The sequence below is a fragment of the Puma concolor genome, chromosome C2, assembly GCF_028749965.1.
Source record: "Puma concolor isolate L17-30 chromosome C2, mPumCon1.1.hap2, whole genome shotgun sequence".
NCBI lineage: Eukaryota > Metazoa > Chordata > Mammalia > Carnivora > Felidae > Puma > Puma concolor.
In genome coordinates, this window is record NC_141675.1 from 20,802,805 (window position 1) to 20,826,917 (window position 24,113).

Consider the following 24,113-nt stretch of genomic DNA (forward strand, 5'->3'; position numbering starts at 1 on the left):
AGGTAAAACTAATGGGGACAGAGGGCCAGGCTGCAACAAAAATTAGAAGAACAGAGGTCAAAATTGCAAAGAGAAAACGCAAGGACTTGGGAAGCACTTCTTTGAGACTTTAGAATTGTATGGAAGTCACCAAGGTTGATTTGCTCTTTTGTATCTATCCCTCTTTGATAGAAGTTCCCCCAAGTGCCTGTGTATAGGAGTTATTTTTTATTTCTTGTTATGTCTTGGTTTTTCTTGGGTGATACCCATTGTTCATATTTAGTAAATGTTAAATTTTCAAATGATTAAATATTAATCTTAAAAAAACCTAGACTTTGGCTATTTACTAAAGAAGGGCCCATCTTTGAAGAAAACGCTCTAGTATTTAAGATGAGTGGTTCTGAAACTTTGATATGCATTGTAAGCTTCTGAGTAGGTTTTAGAACTCGGATTGTTGAGCCCCAGCCCCATCATTTCTAACTCAGTAGGTCTGGGATGGAGATTGAGAATCTGCGTCTCTAGTAACCCAGCTGCTTCTATGGCTACTGGTCTGGGGACAGCTCTCTGAGAACTATGTCTTTATTTCTATCAACGTTAAATGAAGCTGAGAGTTGATAATGAAAGAATTAAGATATAATAATTAAGACAGAATACGATAGAATAGAATAGAAATCTGCTGCTGGTATATACAAAAGTGATATTCAAAATGTTTAATAAGCCGCTGACCAATTTTTTAAAAAATCTTTTAACATTTATTCATTTTTTGAGAGAGAAAGACAGAGAATGAGCGGGGGGAGAGGCAGAGATGGGGAGACACAGAATCTGAAGCAGGCTTCAGGCTCTGAGCTGTCAGCACAGAACCTGACATGGGGCTAGAACTCACTAACTGTGGGATCATAACCTGAGCTGAAGTCAGATGCTCAATTGACTGGGCCACCCAGGCACCCCATGTACTGCTGACCAATTTAAAATGCGCACTGGCCCTAACCCATAGGGCTGAGCCTGTACACACTGTTTTAGTATTAAACTTGAGTGAATGTACACAACATAGAAACAACTGCACGTAGATAAACCAAAACATTAAACTTTCCTGAAGTAATTTTTTAAAATAATTCTTAAAATGTAAATCTAAAGTAAGTGTTTTAGAATTTAGGATACTATATCATGTTTTGTCATTTAATTTTTTTTATCTTCAAAACAATAATCTAAGCCAAAATTAAAAACATGAGGTAACTTATTATAAAAAAAAGGAAAGAGAGAGAGGAAGGAAGGAAGGAAAGAAAGAAAAAGAAAGAAGGAAAAAAAGAAGGAAGGAAAGAAGGAAGGAAAGAAAGAAAACAAAGAAAAGAAAGAAAGAAAGAAAAAGAAAGAAAGAAAGAAAGAAAAATTTACCTGGCTCAGGTATTATCTCTACCCCCTGCCCCAAAATGGATCACAACTTCTCAATTAACTACACTTTACTTTTCTGATGTTGCATTTTAACATGATAACATTCATTTAATTTTCATACAGTTTAATATGTGGCAAAATTACATATTAATAACTAACAAAGACTACCATGTTCCTTTTGAAATCATATGTGTTTATGAAAATTAATATTGGTTGTGGGAGCTACATGTTTGTGCTAATAATAAACTTAGTTTTTAAAAATCATATTAAGATACCTTGTATTAAGGAGACATAGAATAAAAGTGTACAAGGTATTGATGCTAATGAGATAAGATGATAGATGCATATGAATATTCACACAATATTATTCTGTGAGTTTCATAAGAGAATAGGGGTTTATCAAGAAGTCTCTTACTTACATGAGTAAAATAAATGTGTGGGTGTATGTGTGTGTGCGTGTGTGCATGTGTGTGTGTGTGTGTGTGCATTTCAAAAGAATGAGACTTCTCTCCCAATTGTGGCCATTTAACAGTTATTTTTGTCTACTTTGGGACTTCAGTTACATTTAAACTTGAAGCCATTTTGAAATGCTGAAGATAAAATTTGAAGATGAGAAAGTATGACTGGCTACTGATGACTAGGATGTGGTGATGACATTTAAAGTGGCATCATTCTATTCTGCAGGAATGTGTGTGCATATCTTTAATGTCAGCACTTGCCTCTGGGATGACACTTGTTAGATTTCATGCTGTCATGTGCTATTTCAAGGGTGGTAGAGTGACGTTTATTATACAACACCCTATATTACACTCATTATTTAAAAGGAAGTTGTCAAAGCCCAGTTTCTATTGTTCTGCTAACTTCTTTGTGTACTATGATCATCTGATTCTGTTTCAGTCTCAAAATACAGAATGCTGAAGTGTGCCATAATGAAGTAGTCCACTTATTTAACCTTGGAATCATTCCTGTGAAAAATAATGGGTTGCTTGTGTCCGATGGTCCCCAGGTTTCTGGGAATGACTTGATTCAGAGGCTAATAATAGGAAACAGCCCCGAGGGAATATGAGGTGGTATGGTACATCCAGTGCCTCTCTGCCCAAAGGAAAAGCAGCTGAGGCCCAAAGAAACATCTCTGACCAACTGCTGCTTTCAAAAAAATCTCCCAGCAGGACTCCCTCTTAGGCTACAGCTTTGTCTGCAGTCACAGAAATATTAGATGGGGCTGAATAATTGATTCAGTCCAGGAAGTGGCTGAAAGGAATACAGGGAGCTCACTGGATATACTTCCTTTGCACAAGGAACACACCTTTATACCACACACCTCTATCAAGATGGATCAAGATTTGTGGGGTCAACATGCAGAGACTAGAAAATTTATACCGGTGTAAACCAAGAGCAGTCCAATAAATCCTACGAACATTAAATAAAGGTCTAATGTAAAATATCCAGAAAGGGTTATCTGTCTACATTTGGTTTCCAACTTGTATGCCCAACTCCTCCCCACCACTTATGCCCTGCACTGTCATAATCACATTGACGCCTCCAGTGTTACCAACCCCTCTATACTTTACCATTCCCCCTAAATTCTCTATGTCCTGATCTCTCCATAGCACTTTGGATCTTCTTTTTTTTTTTATTTTCAAATTTGGGGAAGGCTTAGTTACCTTTTTTTTTTTTAATCAGATAATTTTTAATTGAAATAATTATTATCAAGAAGCTCTGGGACTATTACTCAATTAACAAGTGAGTATACATTTTTATTATGTTTTTAATAGATCAGGTGTCTCACTTGGGAGGGAGCCCACCAACTCTTGTTTATTCTGTCATCCCCTTCTCTCTATGACTCCCTGAGCCATTTCACTGGATGGAAGCATTGGCTTAGCTGTGCCTGTGGAGAGAGTATTTTGGGGAGGTGTAAATACTCTCTTCACTTGCAGGGGTTCCTTTGGAGTAAGTTTCTTAATATCCAAAATAGTGACATTCACCTGGTCCTATGGTGTGTTAAAACAGAGTCTTGCCTGATTTGAAATACTACTGAGAATGCATATTTGCAAGGAACCTTAAAAAAAAATATATATATATATACACACATATATACATATACATATACATATATATACATATACATATATACATATACATATATATACATATATACATATACATATATACATATACATATATATACATATATACATATATATATATGAGGTATAAATGGAGATAGCACTGTTAATATAAACCCTGTCTTTTAATATGTATTACATATAAAACATTCACTTCTATGTCAGGAATAAGAATGCGGACAGAGAGAAGAGAGGAACTTTGCTTTAAGAGAAAGTGTGTAGCCAGCTGTCTAGAGAAGAGGACCGTCTATATTGTGGATTTTATTAAAAATGCATATTGCCCTCAAAAGATAGGACCAAAGGAATCGATTTGTTAAGAAGGAGAACTAGGCAGGAAAAAAAAGGACACAACTCTGTTCATCAAAGTGGCATTCTTAATGTAGAATCAGCCCAATCCAACCTATCATTGGTTCTTCAATTAACTATAGCAAGTCTTAACTTCACATTTTGGCTCGCACTATGTCTTTTGATGTTATGTGTTGTTGGAAAACTCGTAACTGATGCATGAGCGTCCTCTCTGTTCAAACTGTTTCTAATATATGATTTCCTTGTCCAGTGTTCTTTCAATAAGGGTACCTAGTCCTTTGAGAATATTTGTCAGAATGATGCAAATGAAGGTGTGGATTATTTCTTTACCTATTTACAAAAAGACATTATACTACAACCCTACTTACCACAATTGCTGTGACAAAGAGGACAGTGTGGTTATTATTATTTTTTCTGGCAAAATGGAGCCAGAACATGGAGTGGAACATGGATTTAAATAAGTCACGGGAAGCAATGGGCAGTCTGACAGACATAGTCCTCCACTGAGATTTCTTCTTTGTGAGGTGTCTTTTTAAGGGTTTTGATCTGGGAAACTTTCTGATCTAAGAATCTCTCAGCCCAGTCCCCTCCCACCCCCAGCAGCAAAGACTCCTTGTTTTCCAATAAGCATTAATAAATATAGGATTCTTTAAGATGATTTTCTATCTCAATTATTGTGTCTCTCCAGGAACAACAACAACAAAATCATGTTAAGAAAATATAAACTTTGGAAAATGTATATTACTGTTTAAGAAAAAAAATCTCAGAAGGCACAGGTAAAAGAATTGTTGTGGCTCCATTAAGTAGTCAAAGCACATTGGAGCCTCCTGACCATGGACCAGGGCATGAAAGATCCATGTGTTTAAGGAATGCCAGTCCCTTGAGTTTCTCAGACTACCTCTGTAGGAAGCAAGGAGAAAGAAAGAATCAGAAAATTGCCCAGCTTTTGTGTACTTCATTTGGACTTAGGCAGTACATTTGCTTTTGAACTGTCGAACTTCAATTTCAGTCTCCAGGGTGCCCACTTCCCTTGTTATGTGTGAACTTTTCCTTGTAGACACCTGTTGGGGATTGTATTAATAAGACACATTGTAGAGAGAGAAAACACATTTCCTGAGCCAAGAAGATGAGAGCTACTCTTTTCTGGGGCCCTTGTTAATCTTTGGGAGCCCAGCATCCTCTGTGGCAGAGCCAGAGGAATATGGGTACAATTTTTTTTTTCCCCACTCCACAAAGAAAATGTTGTTGATGTGTTAGTGTTCAGCCACATTTCTCTCAAGAGAAACAATGGAATATCTCTTACTTCTGTCCAGAGGTTTTAGAACTTGAATCCCATTGCTTTCTAGCATCATTCTAAATAGAACCCTACTGTTTGGCCACTGCCAGAATTAGCTTGAATGGTACCTATTATTGAAAGGGAGTCTGTATTTGCAGTAATACAGAGAATGCCAGTTTAGAAATGAGCCTGATTGCACGGTTCATTTTGTTCTCCTTTGTAGAGCCAGGCTGCGGCCCACTACAAAGGCACGAAACATGCCAAGAAGCTCAAAGCACTGGAAGCCATGAAAAATAAGCAGAAATCTGTAACTGCCAAGGACAGCGCAAAGACTACCTTCACCTCCATCACTACCAATACCATCAATACCAGCTCTGACAAAACAGGTTAAGCGATGATCTTTGTTGTTGTTGTCATCATAGTGGTTTGGGGGTTCCTTCCCTTGTCTAGACCCATGTCTGTTTCCTTATGTTCCTGCCGCATCGATTCATGCTTGATCCATCTTTCTGTGTAATGGTAATTGTGTCCCCCTCATTTTCCCAATACCCTTCAGCAACTGATTAAGATAATCACTAGTTATGTTGCAGATTTTGCATTTGAAACAGTCCTGTGGCTGTTCTGGAGGAACACGAGAGCATAAAGGCATCTGAAGCCATTTATTTGAGAAGTAAACCCTTTCAGTGTGTATCATTGACATCTTGTATGCCGCCCCTTAGCCTGTAACTGCATGGCAGATTCGATTTAACTGTGAATACACTGCAGCATATGCCAGATGAATCGAGAAGGCCCCTTCAGACAAGGGCATTATTATTGACAGGACTTATTCTCATAAATCCCAAACATTGCATTGTTTTAAGTAGTGGCTGTGTGAATCTGGGCTTGTTATAGCTGGGTAACCTTCCCTCTGCATACACAGGTAAGTGTTATTGATACCAATTATTCTTTTTTTTAATGTTTATTTATTTTTGAGACAGAGAGAGACAGAGCATGAACAGGGGAGGGTCAGAGAGAGAGAGAGACACAGAATCTGAAACAGGCTCCAGGCTCTGAGCTGTCAGCACAGAGCCCGACGCGGGGCTCGAACTCACGGACCGTGAGATCATGACCTGAGCCAAAGTCGGACGCTGGACCGACTGAGCCACCCAGGCGCCTCCCAATTATTCTTTTTAACAGAGTCTTCACAGTGAAATAATGGCCTCTGAATGGCCTCTTGGGACAGCTCCTGCAAATAAGCAGTTAATTCATGGCAGGGGAAGCCAGTGGGGTTTCTCTAGGCTGGCATTTTTAAATATAAGACTATTGGTCCTCAATATTTACAGAAAAAGAAGTCCTGTGTGACTCATGGCTGCATGTTTAATAAATCCTTTTCTAGATCACAGTGGGTGGTACACGTCAGTTGTTTTCTAAGCCCTACAAATGACAACGGTTAGGAAGCATTTGTATCATCGTCAATAATAGTATCTTAACAGAAGAGAATCTTCCAACCATAACGGATGAAAATGTAAAATGATGCAGCGAAAATATGGAACAGAATAAAGCAACTTTGTTATATGCATTGCACATTAGACACCTATATATTCCTCAAAGGATCTGGAGAGATGCTTACTCCTATGTGAATCTATAAGGGATAATGTTCAGTACGAGTTCCCATGACATATTTCATGTCCTTTACCCGAGTGTTATGGGTAGATACATTATGTCCCCTACTGCCTGAGAACCTGAGTACTCTCTGAGGCTGAGTACACCTCTCATCTTTGTACCCTAGCATGGTGCAGCTACTGAGTACAATGTCTATTGTGTGGCTGCATTTTTCCCTCACTCCTTTGGTTCTCTGATTCATCCAGTTTTGTGTTACAACATACTAAAGGGAAAAAGAAGTGCTTGTCATGTTCGATTTCTTTGGTATCCAGAGCAAGAGCTGGATTATGCCATCTTATTAATTTAGATGTAAAACCTTATCGAGAAAGCATTAATCTTTTCTCTATTAACTGAAATTTCAGTTATTTTGGGGGCTGTAGGAGAATGAGCAGTAATGTAGCAGATGAGTGTAATTTCTGCTCCCAGATATTCAGGCACAAATTAGGATCCCTAAAGCCATGTTTGCCATAAAGAATTTTTTTTTTTTTGCAGAAAGATAGTGGGTAGTAAGAACAAAGAAATTAGCATGATATAAGATACGGGATTTGATGTACAGTTTGTGCTTATCCCCAAACTTTTCTATTCTTAGGTATTTTTATCAATAAAGGCAATTTGGGTTACCTTGAATCCTTTTTAAAAGGCAAAAAATCCTGTTAAGCTGAGGATTCTCATCATTTAAAAGTATATATGTACATGGAGGGGAAAGTTGCTAACTTGGTTTAGGAAAGACTCCTGTGTGTGTTTTCTCTGTTACATAGTTGAGTTACGAATACATACCTCCATCCCTCAACCTTAGAAACTAAAATGGAAAGGATGGGAGTCATCAAGACTCTGTCCTTTCACAAGTTAAATGGAAACAAGTTTTGGATTGGGCTGTGGGAGAGAACCCACATGAAACAAACAAATTCTCAGTGGAGATGCCAGCATTTACCTAATGACTGGAATGGTGTTGAAATGGTGAAGTACCCTTTCAAGCTGAAGCTAGAGAAAATTCTTCAAGGACAGAAAGGATAGCAAAGTCTGTAAATTAGTACAGATATCCTGAAGCCAAAGGAAGAAAGCTATGAGCACCAGAAGTATATTGCTTCTGGGTGGCTCAGTCGGTTGAGTGTCTAACTCTTGATTTTGGCTCAGGTCATGATCCCAGGCTTGTGGGATCAAGCCCTTTGTCTAGCTCTACACCGAGTATGGAGCCTGTTTAAGATTCTCCCTCTCTGTTTCTCTCTCTCTCTCTCTCCCCCTCTGTCTCTTTCCCCTGCTCTCTCTCTCTCCCAAATTAAAAAGCAGTGCATTGCTTTCCTAATACAGGGGGACCTTTGCCCAGAAAGAAAGGTCATATAGTTGAAAGACTAACACTTGCCCGATGTTGTAAGCTGAATTCTATCTGTAAATTGGCATTTCCACAAAACTATCCATGAAAAATAGCCCAAGAAAGCTCCTGTCTTTTCATCACCCTTCTTACCCATTTATTTTTTTGTTTTTTGTTTTTGGTTTTGTTTTGTTTTTTAGGGTGAGGTCTTTTTTTTTTAATAATTTATTGTCAAGTTAGCTAACATCTTGGCTTTGGGAGTAGATTCCCCTGATTCACAACTTACATACAACACCCAGTGCTTATCCCAACAAGTGCCCTCCTCAATGCCCGTCCCCCACCCTCATCAACCCTTGGTTTGTTCTCTGTTGTATTTAAGAGTCTATTATGGTTTGCCTCCCTCTCTGCTTGTAACTTATTTCCCCTTCCCTTCCCGTATGGTCTTCTGTTAAGTTTCTCAAATTCCACATATGAATGAAAACGTATGATATCCTTCCTTTTCTGAATGACTTACTTCACTTAGCATAATACCCTCCAGTTCCATCCACATTGGTTTTTTATTTTTATTTTTTTAATATGAAATTTATTGTCAAATTGGTTTCCATTCAGCACCCAGTGCTCATCCCAACAGGTGCCCTCCTCAATGCACATTGTTGTTAATGGCCAGATTTCATTCTTTTTCATTGCCGAGTGGTATTCCAGTGTGTGTGTATGTGTGTGTGTGGGTGGGGGTGTGTACACCACATCTTCTTTATCCATTTATCAGTTCATGGACATTTGGGCTCTTGCCATAATTTGGCTATTGTTGATAGCGCTGCTATAACAGTGGTACATGTACCCCTACAAATCAGCACTCCTGTATCCTTTGGATAAATTCCTAGTAGTGCTATTGCTGAGTCTTAGCGTAATTCTATTTTAAAACGTTTGAGGAAACTCCACACTGTTTTCCAGAGCGGCCACACCGGTTTGCATTCCCACCAACAGTGCAACCCTTTCTCCACATCCTCACCAACATCTGTTGTTGCCTGAGTTGTTAATTCGGCCACTCTGACTGGTATGAGGCGGTATTTCAGTGTGGTTTTGATTTGTATTTCCCTGATGATGAGCAATGTTGAGCCTCTTTTCATGTGTGTGTTGCCCATCTGGATGTCTTCTTTGGAGAAGTGTCTATTCGTGTCTTTTGCCCTTTTTTTCACTGAATTGTTTGTTTTTCAGGCATTGAATTTGGTCAGTTCTTTATAGATTTTGGAGACTAACCCTTTATCCGATATGTCATTTGTAAATATCTTCTCCCATTCCGTTGGTTGCCTTTTAGTTTTGCTGATTATTTCCTTCATTGTGCAGAAGCTTTTTATCTCAATGTCCCAATAGTTCATTTTTGCTTTTATTTCCCTTGCCTTCAGAGACATGTCTCCTTCTTACCATTTGTATTCCAAAATAAATTAGAGGTACCTACGCTGACAAATTGGAGTTTTCTTAAAACTACTGTGAGTCCTTTTTATTACTGTCTGCTTCTTCATATTGATTAGGAAGAAGTACAACCTTGAAAACGATATGGGTCTCTGAGCTAGTTTCCTAGAATGGTTGAACACTTTGGGGGCAGAAGGAGAGAGAAATAAGACTCTAGAATCAAGGATCATATATTTTTCAATAATAAATTTTAATCCTACTGCTTAATATGCAAGCTGTTTTGTGATTTGTGGATTTATACATACATAAAAGATATAGATGCATTAAATCACATTTTACTAATTTTACCAAATCATTCTTAATGAAAATAATCCAAGCATATACAAAAAGTAATTGCCTTTAAACATGCTAAGGATACAATGGTTTGACAGATAAGAACCTTAAAGAAGGGTGGACAACAGCAGAGAAAAGGACGAGAAGTGGTGTGGACTTGAATTAGAACATTAATTTGGAGGGTTTCCTGGGATTCTCAAAAATGTAAGAAATTGAGTAGTCATAATAAAGTTTCATTGAAAACCTACTTGATAAAAGTAATTTTGACAGATAGTTTCTGTTAAATTCCTAAATCATATATTGTGGGTTTTAATTGCTGCCTTGGGATAACAAATATGTCTAAATGCCCTGCAGGGTAAGCTCTTATTCACTAACTATAATTTTGGGATATTTTTTGTCATTGCTTATGCCAGTCTGCATGCTGGCATGGTGAGAAAAAGATAATATTCAGTGATCAACCACCAACTGCTCACAGAAAGCCTATTCCCCCTACCTCTAGGCAAGATGAGACTCCCTAACATTAAAGCATAATTTTATTTCTCATTATCTGAGTGCTAGGTTAGTGAATTTACACAAAGAAAAATTTACAAATAAAAATAATATTTAAAAAAATATATTTAACACTCAAAATTGTTGGTATGTAAGAATGGTTACTAATCATTACAGAATAATTCAAACAGCAAACATTTCCAAATATGGCTAGATGATTTTGTCTGATCCAGCAAGTTTTTTAAATGATTATTTTATACAGAAAAGGTAATGACAAAAATTAAATATTCTCAAAGTAACTTAGCAAATGTAACTCATTTTTACCCCTATCAAATACCAAATTCAAAATCGTAGAGTTAAGTCCCAGGCTTGGTCAGCTTCTGAACTTTCTTTAGTTTTCCTTTTTGGGTAATCTTATTCATCTCCTTGGTCTATGAGTTAAGTTAGGCTAGTTTACACTGCAATAATAAACAACCTCCGAATCCTAGTGGCTTTTCCAACAACTAGTTATTTCTCACTCATAGTACATATTAGCTGTGGGTTTTTTCCATGTTAATTTAACTCCAGGCTAGGCTAATGAAGCAGTCACTAGCTGGACATTCCCAATTCTGGGCCAGGGGGAAAAAGAAGATTGTGAATCAGTAGGCTCTTAAAGTTTCTTAATGGAAGTGACATATAATATTCTTCTCACTTGACTTTGTCCAGTCCCATGTTCAAGCTTGATTATCATGGACAAGGAAGAATCATCTCTTCCGGGGAGGGGAAGCAGATATTGGTGAGCAGTAACACAGCATTCCTCCATGGCTTCAACTATGACTTGTGCCTACATATCTCAGCATTCCACATTTCTAGCCTGAAGTTTGACCTGACTTTCCATGGCTGGTTAGTCACTCACTTGGGTGGCTTGTCAGCATCCGTGTTTCACAGGTCCAAAAAAAAAAAAAAATAGGCCTAACCTTGACCACCTTCTCCAATTTTCTCTCCATCCTGTATTTCCTAGTTTCATTTTTGGTCCTGCAGTTCACAGAGTTGAAACTTCCTAGTTTCTATGCCACTTTCCTTTATCTCAATTCACACATCTATTCAGTTGTTGGAATCCACTCTCCTCCCATCCCCAGAAAACATCCTTTATCCTTTCCCTCTTGGTTACTACCTTTAACCTGGCTTTGTATGTCTCTGCCTTGCCCATACAATTGCCCTAGCCTCCATGCAAGTCCAGCTCTCTCCATTCTTGTCCCTTGACAACCATATCCTTCACTCTCCAGTCCATTTATACTATACAGGGAGATCATAGGACCTACCCATTCAGGAACTTTCAATGTACCTACTTGCTGAGCTGCTTGGTCCTCTGTAGTTTGACCACAACCTACCTCTCCAAACTTCTCTTCTGTTGCTCGCCTGGAATATTCGCCATTAGAAACACACCTTGTTTCCCTGTCTTCATTTCTTACTGTTCTTCTACATTTCTCTCTTAAAAGTATATCACTTTTCTCTCTGCATCTCAAATCCCATAAGAATTCATAGCTAACTGCTCTATCATATTCTTCTTAAAATATTATTTCTTATGTCTTTGCCTTTTCTTATTGCTACATGACATGTTCATTGACAGTGTATACTTGATTAGTCTGATTATTTTTTTACAGAGTACTGCTTATATAAAATATAATAAATAAGTGGTTTTAAAACTTGAATTAATCAGTTTTGTGTTTTTGATCTAGAATGGGGGAGCATAGCAAAGCTTTAGATTTTGCTGTTTATGCATAGATAGTTCCATGAAAGAACAATAGTTCTTGTTAATCTAAAGAATTCTGAGATATTGCTCATCAAATTTCAGAGTTTTCATAAAGGTCATCAAGTCAAACTCCTGAAGTTTGTTTATTTGTTTTGAGATTCTCTAGTTGCACAGGTAAAGAAAACTTGACATTTATAATGCCCCCTTGGTGACTGTCTTTGAGTTAATTAGCTTGTATATTGAGTATATAGATTTACCTTAGTCATCTAACCAGTAAGGTATGAGAACATTTCTTTCGGGTTCTAGTACATAATTCTTTATCAAGTCTCAGTGAACTGCAAATATATTCATTAGATAAAGCCACTATGTTATTTAAATTTGCACTATTCACCTTTATGATTTAGTCTTCTTTGTATCCATTTTTCCCATCTTTTTCTATTTTAAATTTAAAATTATAATCCAAGAAGATTGTATTCATCTGATTCAAAGGTGCTGAGAGTAAAATATTCTTGAATCTATTGTTGAGAAGCTCTAGGAATGCAAAAGAATATTTATTTACTGTGGGTTAATAATTGACTGTAAGTGTTTATTAGAATTCACATTATTTGGTCAGGCACTTGGAATAATAGAGACTTTTCTAATGATAAAAAAAGATATTTGATGTAAAATGATGGCCAGTGATTGAAAGCAAATACGTTGGGAAACAAAGCCCCTTTGGGAAAGTCAGTCAGTTATAAGGTCACAGAATCTGGGTTTTTCCCTTTCTGGGTTCATTCCTAAGAATTATCCTCTGGAGTCAGCTGTTTACAATAGGCCCGGTGCCAGGCAAAGCCAAGCACAAACATTTTTTTTTCCCCCTTCTATTTAGGTAGAAGCCAAATCATGAGAATGGTAAACTAGAAACAGAGGTGGTGGATGGATAGTTTGTAAGGCGACACTAATTCCAATGTCATTTAGAAAATAGATACATGGGTTTTCATGGAGGACAAGTGGGAATTAGCTTTGTTCTGTTTTCGTAAGGAAGATGGTAAAAGTTTTTTTTCTTGACATAGTCTTCAAACAAATGTCCCAAATGTTGGCAATGATAACAAAATACAAGCTGAGTTTGGTATAAGAAAGCTATATATCTTTGATTTTGTATTATATATTTGTATATAAGATATAGTATAGTATGTATTATATAAAAATGTATTAAGCACACACTTATTTATATGCAAGATTCTGTCTTTAATGCCTGTCCCTGAAATTTCCCCACTACACCAGGTTTCATAATCAACATTGCACATTACTTCAAGAAGAGAAACAAACATTTTTGTGGCTTGTGAATCTATAGGTCTGTTGAAATTTAAGAAGTAATACAAAGCCATTTGAAAAGGGACACATCACTGTCAGCACTTGAAGATCTGATGTAGTACTGTACAGATGGCCTCTCTTGGCTTTGTGGAAATTGTGCTAGTTCCTGGGGTCTTTCTTTTCTGACCCATTCTTCCAAACAAAACCTCCCTGGGACAATCACTACTATGATAAAGGATGCCATTGTATGCCTCTTGGGGCAGGAGTTGAAGCACCATTGTGAGAACATTTATGCTTAAATTGCTTTTTCTTTTCTTAGCACTGGTTCATGACATGCTTCAGATAGGCCAAAAAAGAGACTTTATCAAGTATTCCCTTCTCAAGATGGGTGATAAGTGCCAACAGAGTATGCTAGCAGCAGATCTCTAGAGGGATTGAAAAAGAGAGGGGAAATTCAGGAGGGAAAAAAAATTTAACCCTTATTTGAATATTGTGGTTCCAGGATCTTTGTATGTGAACCAGTGATGGCAAATTGTATATTAGAGATGACGTGGAAATAACACAGACTATTCTATCCCGCTCTTCTTGTGCATGAGGAAATCAAGATGAATTGTATTTTGCTGGTCCTATTAGGCTGATAAAGGTCTTATCTTAGATATACTACGTAAAACTGCTCCTTGAATCACAGAAGAATTTCACAATGAATTATTCATCTGGACAAGGACATGTTGTCTTCCTCAACATAATGAATGAGTGAAGCAGTTAGAGGCCTAAACTTTCTAAAGGACCCATCATCCAGCTTTGTTCAGGTGCAGGTGTATGGTGTGCAAGATAAGAAGAGAATTAATAGTAACTTGACAAGCTAGTATATAATTTTATGTTAGAATCTAAAGCAACTTGTTCGCTAACTTGTGTGTGTATGTGTGTGTGTGCATGCATGTTGTGTGCATGTGTACACAGTCTGTATATGTGTCTTTTTTACCAGAAATATCAAATCTTAAAATAATTGGTAAGCTAAACACCTACCCAGTATCTATGAAATACCAGACATCTGGTGAATTTTAAAAATTAAATTAAAGCTCCCGGTGGCTTTGCCTACAGATGCCACAGTTCTGGAAACATCTGTGTCTCTGTTTGTTTGTATGTGTTTTGTTTTAATTCATGGAGGGATTCTTTCCCTCTACTTTTATGTAATTCTTAGGAATTGAGTAGACACATGCTTGTATGATGATAAACTATTTCAACGGCAAGATAATAATTCTTAAAGTTGAATAACAACTATAACAAAAATCGTTGTTGAACAATGATCAAATATGACAGAATGTGAAGTAAGCACCTGTAAAAGCATGTGGGCCATTACAGAACTTTGTCTCTAAATTGGAAAAGTGAGGAGTTTGCTATCTAATAGTGATAGGAAATGTGGAACAAAACATTTCGACAGCACATTACTTCCAGTCAGGAGACATAAAGCTTCTACTGCATTCTTTTTTTTTTTTTTTTTTTTTTTTTTAATATTCATCTATCTTGAGAGGGAGAGAAAGAGTGAGTGTGAGTGGAGGAGGGGCAAAGAGAGAAGGAGAGAAAGAATCCCAAGCTGCCAGCACAGAGCCAGACATGGGGCTTGAACTCACGAACTGTGACACCATGTCCTGAGCCAAAACCAAGAGTCGGACGCTCAACCGAGTGAGCCACCCAGGCGCCCCTCTACTGAATTCTTAGTAAAACCCAAACTGAAATAGATATTTAAATTAAGAATTATACTTTTATTTATGTTCTACGAATTCCAAACTCAAACATGGCAGCAAAAGTTGTTTGTGATCTAGCGCTTGAATCACAGGGATTTAGCTCCAGAACTACTATTCTGCCAGTCCTCCATATCTGTCCTTAATTCCAACCCAACAAAATCACTTGAGGGGGGGAAGAAAGAGCTATACGTTCTTTTTCTTAGAAAAATCTTTTCTAGGGGCGCCTGGGTGGCTCAGTCAGTTAAGCATCCAGCTTCAGCTCAGGTCACGATCTCATCGTTTGTCGGTTCAAGCTCCTGCTGACAGTGAAAAGCCTGCTTGGGATTCCCTTTCTCTCTCTCTCTGCCCCTCCCAACTCGTGCTTTCACTCTCAAAAATAAATAAATAAACTTTAAAAAATAAAAAGGGCACCTGAGTGGCTCAGTCAGTTGGGCATCCTACTTCGGCTCAGGTCATGATCCCTTGGTTCTTGAGTTTGAGCCCCACCTGGCCTCTGTGCTGAGCTCAGACCCTGGAGCCTGCTTTGGATTCTGTGTCTCCCTCTCTCTCTGCCCCTCCGTCATACTCGCTCTCTCTTCCTCTCTCTCTCTCTCTCCCCCTCTCAACAAAACAAAACAAAACAGAACAGAACAAAACAAAACAAAACATGTTAGAAAAACCCTTTCTTATATTTCAGCCTATCTAATACATCACATACTGGTGCACAGAGGATGTACAAGTTGTGTGCCAATGCATATGTGCATGGATTCATACAAATGAATTCACACTCTTTGTCCAGCTGATTCCTATTTCCAGGCTTCTATGTAAGCTCTGTCCTGGCACTTATTGAAATTGTGTATCTTCTTACCTGTCAACCCCATAAAATTTTCACTTCCTTGATGGAGCATACACCTTTACACCATGTGTCTTTGTCCAAGCACCTACTGGTTCTACATTAAAAGTACCAATAAATAGTGCTGTATTAATTTTATTTTCAGGAAGATCATCCTAAGAATTCTTTTAACAGTGAAAGTTCACACACTCCAAACTATTTAGTAACAATTTGAATGCATACAGTCAATAGTTTTTACTAATTGAAATCTATCATATTTAAATACTTTATAATACGAATCAAAGATATAAACCAGTGTAACTCAGACTTTGGATGTGCAGCCCTTGGGTTGAGCATTTCCCAAAGACAGCATAAAATTAAGTTACTATTTTAATGATCATAATTGCAGTCAGATTCCTCATTAAATTACTGTGCTACTCCACTTTCTAATGAGAGTTGAGAACATTTTAAAAAGCTATATTGAATCAGATTGACTATGTACGAACTATAAGTTCTGACATCAGGTTAAATTTGAGGACAGAGAGCATATTTAACTCCGTGGGGTAGAATCTGTGCCACTTTCCTTACTTTGCTTTGCTTTTGTTATGACTCAGTTTGGAGGCAGTCTTGACATTTTACACTTACGTGATTGCTCATATCAATCACTCTCAGACTAACAGTTGGTGCCTGGCCAAACTCCAAGGGGAAGGTCAAGATGCAGAATGTGTAGCAGTAATGATGCTGACCCATTTGGACCTTATTTTATTTATTGTCCTGCCTTCTGTTTTCCTGCCAGCTCTCTAATGGAATTAAGTAAAATAAGAAAAAAAAAATCATGTATCTCTTTCATGCAGCCGAAGAAGTAGAAGACCTTGTAGAAAAGAAAAACTCCCCCACCCCTCTCTGAATGGTCAGATATTTGAGAGTCTGACTTATCAACTCTACGTTGTTTATTTGTTCTTTTATCTGTCTATTCAGTCATACCTACTCATTCATCTACAGGTATTTTTGCAATGGGTAAGATAAGTCAGGAACAAAAACTAAGATGCAGATTAGGAGTTCTGCTTTAAGGTGTCTTCAGTCTGGTTGGGAAAACAAGAAGCAAAACCAAAATATAATCCAGGATAGGCCATGATTTGTCAGGAGGAGATAGCAGGTAATGGTACCATGAATGTCTAGAGCAGCTGGAATGACCCTTTCATATGAGGGAGATGGAAGGATGAATATTAACTGGTGTATGCTAAACTTAATGGCAAGGGTGTGTAATCCCTAAAATAACTCCCTTGATGAGATGTTTCATTTTACCAACATTTAGCATGTACTCAGTATTTTCTGTCTTTAGATGTAACTCCCAGCCTCTAGGGACTCACTTCAGTGAAGAAGACAAAACAAAAGGCCCCAACTGGTTTAGAACTTCAATGCTAGAGGCTTGTGTTAGGCTAGTGCTAGAGGCTCGTGCTAGGTTATGGGGAGTACCTAACTCTTAGAAATAAACATTCTTAATTGGCAGATAAAGAAACTGTGTTCTGAGTTGAAGAACTTGACTGAAGTCAATAAATTTGTAAGAAGCAGAGGTAGGGTTTGAACTGAGTTCTGACACATTTTGCCTTGCTGTCTTGACTTAGGCAGCAAAACATGGAATCACCCTGTAATCCTTGTTAACACTAGCCCCAGTTTGGGTTGCTAATTGATATCACCACGTCTGTAGATCACCCAGGATAGTTCCACTTATTTTGCAAAAACACTCTTAACACCCCTAAGGATGCTGCTGTATTTGCCTGTGCATATCAGACCTTGGACCTGTTAAAAGATTCTGATGTGTGTATCTGCCCACAGTTAAGCTCTTCACATCTTTATTGTGATTTTCACCTTCATGGAAGCTGGTAAAAGAAGATAAGGTTAAGGGCCAAAGCTTTTTGTTGGTCTACATTTTGTTAATGAAAACCATACTGTTATTTTTATTACTTTTCCAGACAGAAGAGCTCCATGTGTATTGTAAAGTAACATCTTTGACCTCTCTATGTAAAATTTATAGTAGATATTTTAGGAATTGCATGTGAAACCATTCCAGCCTTAGTCTTTCTGTGTAATTTTGTAATGCTGTCTACACAATGACAGAATTCTCTGCAAGAACAAAACTACAAAAGAAACAAAAGTGGGTTTTTTTTCCTGCAGTCAAATGTTAATTTTTCTAAATGAATATAACAAAACTATCAAATAAACATAGAAGATTACCTACATTGCAAGAAATTAGAATCTCATATATCATCTCCTAAGAATTTCTACTTTGGAAATCTGCTTTAGTTCTTTCAGGAAACTAAGGTGATAGTTAGTGTGATAATTTTGGTAATTGAAAATCCAGTAACCCAGAAAGGATTGGTTCAGGGCCCATAAATGCAAGCCTCCTCCTTTGCTGCTAAGACATTTTAGATTAGCATATAGTGATATTTAAAAATAAGGTAATGCAATCTAGAATTCAAGGTCATAAATCGTTTTCCCTATAAAGCTGGCAATTTCCTAAACAGGAAAAACAAGGTAGTTTTTATTTGTATAGCTTTTAAATTTTCAATTTGTCATCATATAAATCATTGCATTTTATGCTCATACAGAAAAATTAAAAATATAAACAGCTATTTCTAAAATTGGCATCCCCAGTTAAAGAATTTGTTTTGAAGAAAGCTATGTGTATCAGTAATAGGACAGAAATATACTTATCTCCCTATTAGTAGAAACATTTCATAGATCTCTCATTTGCCAAATACTGTGGAGAAATATGTCAGTGATGTATTATCCATCTTTTTGTTTTTTCTAGGTACTAGTCTTTGTTAACTTTTGTTTCTAGGAAGGGGGCCAGAAGTACTCATTACCCTAAAGGGTAAATGGATTTTGAAAATTTTTTTGAAACAGTAGGTGAAAAAGTTTCTTACTTTAGAGTAATCCAAGATTCCAACCAGATTATGTGTCTTTGTGTTAAAAACCACTAAACTAATACCTATGGTTGGAACCTTGATAGAATAACTTACTTGTCCTCGTTGTCAAGTCCACTGAGTATTTCTTTCCATGATTATTCCCTTTATTCAAAAGGTAAAGGTAACATCGTCCATCAAACTTGCAATTAACAAGGGAGAGTAAGATAGTTGTTTTGTTTTTTGGGTTTTTTTTTTTTTTTTTTTTGCTTTTTTTCTTTTCTTTTCTTTTCTTTTTTACTTGTATGCTGCAGAAATGTAATTTGTTGTAATGCAAAGAGTAAAGAAGGAATCATGCCATGTTGGCCTTGATTGACAAAGTAATTTTTTCACATAGAACACATTTAAAATCCATATAGCAAGCCCATTCAATTTGTGGGCACTTTGTCATCAGATTAATTAAGTTTAGATGTTGGCCTTTAAGAACATTTACCTTTGGTTAAACACCCAAGAAAGCCTTTGTTTTGTTTTCATCAAAATCCCACCCCGTGTAAACTTCTGAACAGTCAGGAGTTGCCAGTATTATTAGATGTTTTCTTATTACAGAAAGAAAAATAAAACATTTTACCATAATGTATCACATTGCTTGGTCAATGACCATATTTATTTTTGGGTTCTTTAATTCATACTCGATTTCACATAACCATTATGAAAACCACATACATGACTCCTTAGAATCTGGATTTGCATTTGATGAAAATGTGTATATTAATATAAAATTTTACATAACTGGATAGGAAATAAGTATATTAGGTTGCAAAATGGGAAATATCCACTGTCAAAAGTTTTAAAAGAATATAAGAGAAAGAAAAGTCAGCCATTTGTCTAGATCAGGGTTCAGCAAACTTTTCCTGTAATGGGGCCAGGTATTAATATTTTAGTCTTTGTGGGCCATGCACTATCTGTCACACTACTCAGCTCTGACATTGTCACATGAATGCAGACATCGGCCGTAAGTAAATGACTGAGCTGTGGTCCAATAAAACTTTATTTACTAAAACATGCAGCAGGCTGGATTTGGCCTACTGGCCATATTTTGCAAATCCCTAGTCTAGACACCTCCACATATTCAGCTACTTAATGTTTTTTTCTTCCTCCAATTATCTGTGTATGTATGCAAAACAAGCCATTTTTTTTTTTTTGGTAATGAAAAAAGAAAAGAATTGATTGTCCATTTCTCTCGTGAGTTTTAGGATCTTATTAGCAATATTATTCGTATTATATTATTAGCATCTCTCCTGATATTGAAATTAAGTGGGCAGTTTTTGCTTTGGTGGAGGAATAGGGGGTGCTCTCTTCTGTATGGTTACAGTCAAGTAGCACCTTGAGGTGGAATGATGTCTCCCACATCAGCCTATTGATGCTGCCTTTTGGCTAGAACCTCAGCAGGGGCTCATCTGCCAAGGGCACTACCGGTAGCCTCTTCATGTGTCCTGGGCTGCTCACAGCATGACCGCGGGATCCCAAAATGACAGCTAAGCTGAAGCTTTATTTTCTTTTATAACCTACCCTCTAAAGTCACAATATCCTTCCACCGTACTCTATCAGTTGAGACCGACACAACGGAAGAGGGCCTAGATTCCACCCAATGATAGCAGAATGGCAAAGTCACAATGTAAGATGGTCGTGTAAGACAGGAACCATTTTTGCAAATGAAATCTGCCACAGTGGGATTGGATTGGATTGGATTGGATTGGATTGGATTGGATTGGATTGGATTCTATTCTATTCTATTCTATTCTATTCTATTCTATTCTATTCACAGCTACTAGAAGAGGCAGGACAAGATTTGGGAAACAAGAGAGAAATTGGGACAATAATAGGAAAGACATATTGATCATGGTAGCGAAGGCAAGAAAGAGCTAAATCCAAGTTAAAATGAGGTTCAAAACACTGGAGCCATGTTGTGAAGTAAAAAAATTTTAAGAATATATGTCAAAAATGAATGGGTAGCCTCAAGTTTTCAGAGGAAGGCTGTAAATCTAAATCCAGACAAACAGGAAGGAAATCAGAAAGTGGTCTCTGTAACCAGAAGAGTGAGATGTCCTTAATGTTAAGGCTACATTCTGATTAACCAAGAGTTTCATCATCTCCTGGAGGCCTAGAACCTCTTGCAGGTCAAGGACAACCCATTGCACAGGGTGGGGCTGGTAGATGAATGTTCCTAGGAGGCAAGGGAGAAGCAAGTGTTGACTGTGTGCTTAATTGTGACTGCAGTCACAAAAGCAAAAGTCTCACCAAAATGACTGCATCAATGGGTTGGTTTGACATCACGAATCCAAAATAGATGAAACAGCCCATCTGGGAAGTTAAAGAATGAGGAAAGTCTTTAAAAGTCCATCCCCTAACTTCTCTCACTTTTGCACTCAATAAGCCATTTTCCACATTAGAGCCCCCGGAAGAGCCCTTCTGAGCATGCACCTTGATATGAGAGCCCCGAGACATCTGTTGTGCCATTTTAATCCTCTCTTTGCTATACTCGGCTCTCTCTGTCTGTGGACCAAATGTGCCTATTTTTTGCTCCACTGATTTAATAGCCCCAGGAAAAGTTGATAATGTAATCATAGTTCTGTCTGAGTGAAACATCTCGAGTTTCATCTCCAGACTGTCTGTGGAGCTCCTTGGACTCTCTAGACACTAAGGTTTTGCTACATTCCAGCTGCTTTTTGGTGTCAAGCCTATGGAAATTAATCTCTCAATTGTGTGTGTGTGTGTGTGTGTGTGTGTGTGTGTGTGTGTGTGTGTATGCTCCTGCCCTTCTATCAACTGCAAGAAAAATTTATCTTATTGTTTAGCAGCATTTTAACAAGTTTCAGTCCATTAAAAGCAAAAGAGAGCATTAAATAGCATTTCTCCAGCTTTTAGCTGGTGAGCTTTCATCAGTTTATTAATAGACTCTAACTGCAAATGTGCTTGTTACATGCTAGGGCTTTAGGCCGACTCTAGCAGCAACATTGGTGTCCTCTGGGACCAGAAATCCAATTCTAAGTTCTGCCTTCAGGTAATGCTTTTGGACTGCTTTAGAGAGATTAAACAAATAAATGCTGAAACTTTCCTTCCAGAGAACTGAAGCTGACTGGATTTATTCATGTTCTAAAAACCCTGGTCTAACAAAACAGCCAAGTGTTAAGTACCAAACTGCCCAGTAGGCCCAGGTCTCTTCTACTTGTAATCCCCTTAATGTCATTTCTGTCCTGTTTCTACAGCACTATGACATTGGATGAACAGAAGGTTGAGAATCAGGACAGAGGGATACATTTGAATTCCTCTACAGAGAATCAGATGGACTAGAATAAACTTAGGAGTTTTGTCTCGGTAGTATGGTAGAAGATTCTATTCTGGATAGATGCAGGTGCCAGAAAAACTAAATTAATATTAGCTCTCTTCGGACCTGGCATACTTCTTGCTTTTTCATAATGAGTTATATTTTCCTTTTTGCCTTGACTGTATGAATAATTATAATCCTCCTAAAGTTAACAGTAAGGAAGAAGGAATGGCAGAGCAAGCACAGGAAGAGAAAGAGACATAAAACTTTAACTCTGCTCCATAGAGTTAGAAGAAATCCCAAAGAGGCTATTCAACCTGTAAAGAGTATGATGACGTTAAATATGTAAGTTCAGTGTTGTAGTACATCCTTCACCCCCCTTCCAATTTAGCATGGAGGAAGCTCTTTAGGAAGACTCACTTGGTTTTAGCAAATAAAAAAATTGTGTTTTCATTGCATAACTAAATATAACAACAACAATAGCACACATATCTCCAGCACTTACAGTGAGTCAAGCACCCTACATATTATGGAGGGATGCTGATTCTGATCTTATTTTCATTTTGTGATGAAGATACGAAGGATCAGAGAGGTTAAGTGCTTGTCTGGAGTCACAAAGCTAGTAATGATAGAACCAGAATTGGAATCTCAGTAAATCTAGCCCCAGGGGCCTTGATCCTGAGCAGTAGGCATGTTGTTTCTGAAATGCAAGATTGTGATCCAGCTATATGTGTTATATTTTCAATAAGCATATTATTTAATTCCCTTTCCTAAATCAAGTCTTCTCTATTTTATTACTATATTAACATTGTTATGTATGTGCATATTATATAGTGTGTATGTGATTACATTTAAGAGTTAGGTGTAGTATTGGCAATGAGGAAGGTAATGGCATTCATTATTACATCTACTGTCGTGATGTTAAGTGAAATTTAGAATTTGCATTAGAGATAACGTTCGCTAAATATCCCTGTATTTCTCTCCATGTTCAAGGCCTCTTGCATTTATATTGGGGCCACATAATGAATTGTAGCAAAAGTGGTTAGGAGCAAAAGTGATAGATTTTGAACCAGTGCATTTACAAAGGAAATGCCTACAGCCTACCATGTAGGACCAGTGTACTGAATGAAGGGCCACAACATTTTGTCAAATGTGAAAGAGTTAAAACAATTCTGGAGGTGTTTGTCCTGCAGAAATGTTGAGGATAAGGTGCTAGTTATCCTCAGGTATCTTGTGCGTCGCCATGTAGAAGAGTAAGAACAGCCTTGTTCTGTATGGCATGAAAGTATACAACCAGGGAAGATTGATGAAAAATACAGAAGACCTCACCAGGTTCACACTATCACACTTATAAAGAATTTATTCTTGTACAGTTTAGTTTATTGTCTGCCACCTCCAGTAGAAGAGACATTCCTTAAGAACAGTGATATATATGTTTTGTTTATGGCTATTTTCCTAGCACCTTGTCTAGTCTTGGATCAAAAAAAAAAAACGAAAAGCACGTGATGACTATCGAATGAATGAAAGAATGCATGAACAAATGAACAAAAGAACTTCCTATCAAATGAAGCACTTCAGGTATTTTCCTGACAATGGAGGAATTCTGGCGTAGGCTGTGTGACTAGTTGTTAGGAATGTTTTCAGCAAGTTCCAGCTCTGGTTTATGCTTAACACCAGATGTGATGTAATGTCTACTCCAAAGCCCAGATCCTCTGATTTTTATTTCTTTTCGTTTTAGCTTTCCTGACAGCTAAAGCCTTTTGCTTTTCATGCCACAGAAGATAAAAAATCCAAACAATATGTTTGTTGTTGCAAAACCACTGAGAAATATTTCAGGCACTTCTTTTAGCCCTACCTGTTTGGGAGGACATTTATCATCTTTTGATGTTCAGAGAAATGGACAGTGTGTACTTTGTAATCAGGACACGAGGCTAGGCATGACTGATGTGAGCCTTTATCAAGTATCATCGTCATATATGAGTCTCTGAAATGTGTGTATTTGAAAGGCTTGTACTTGCATTTATGACACTTGGCTCCATTTCTTCA

The 24,113-nt window shown here is 37.5% G+C and overlaps 1 protein-coding gene across 3 annotated transcripts in view; it reads left to right on the forward strand.

Moving 5' to 3' along the window:
• ZNF385D (zinc finger protein 385D) overlaps positions 1–24,113 on the forward strand; it is a 909,549-nt gene that overhangs the window by 821,541 nt on the left and 63,895 nt on the right. For all 3 annotated transcript variants that reach the window (XM_086674198.1, XM_086674199.1, XM_086674200.1), the window contains one exon: positions 5,300–5,462. In XM_086674198.1, coding sequence (XP_086530324.1) covers positions 5,300–5,462 — 163 coding nt within the window. The remainder of the gene's footprint in view (positions 1–5,299; positions 5,463–24,113) is intronic.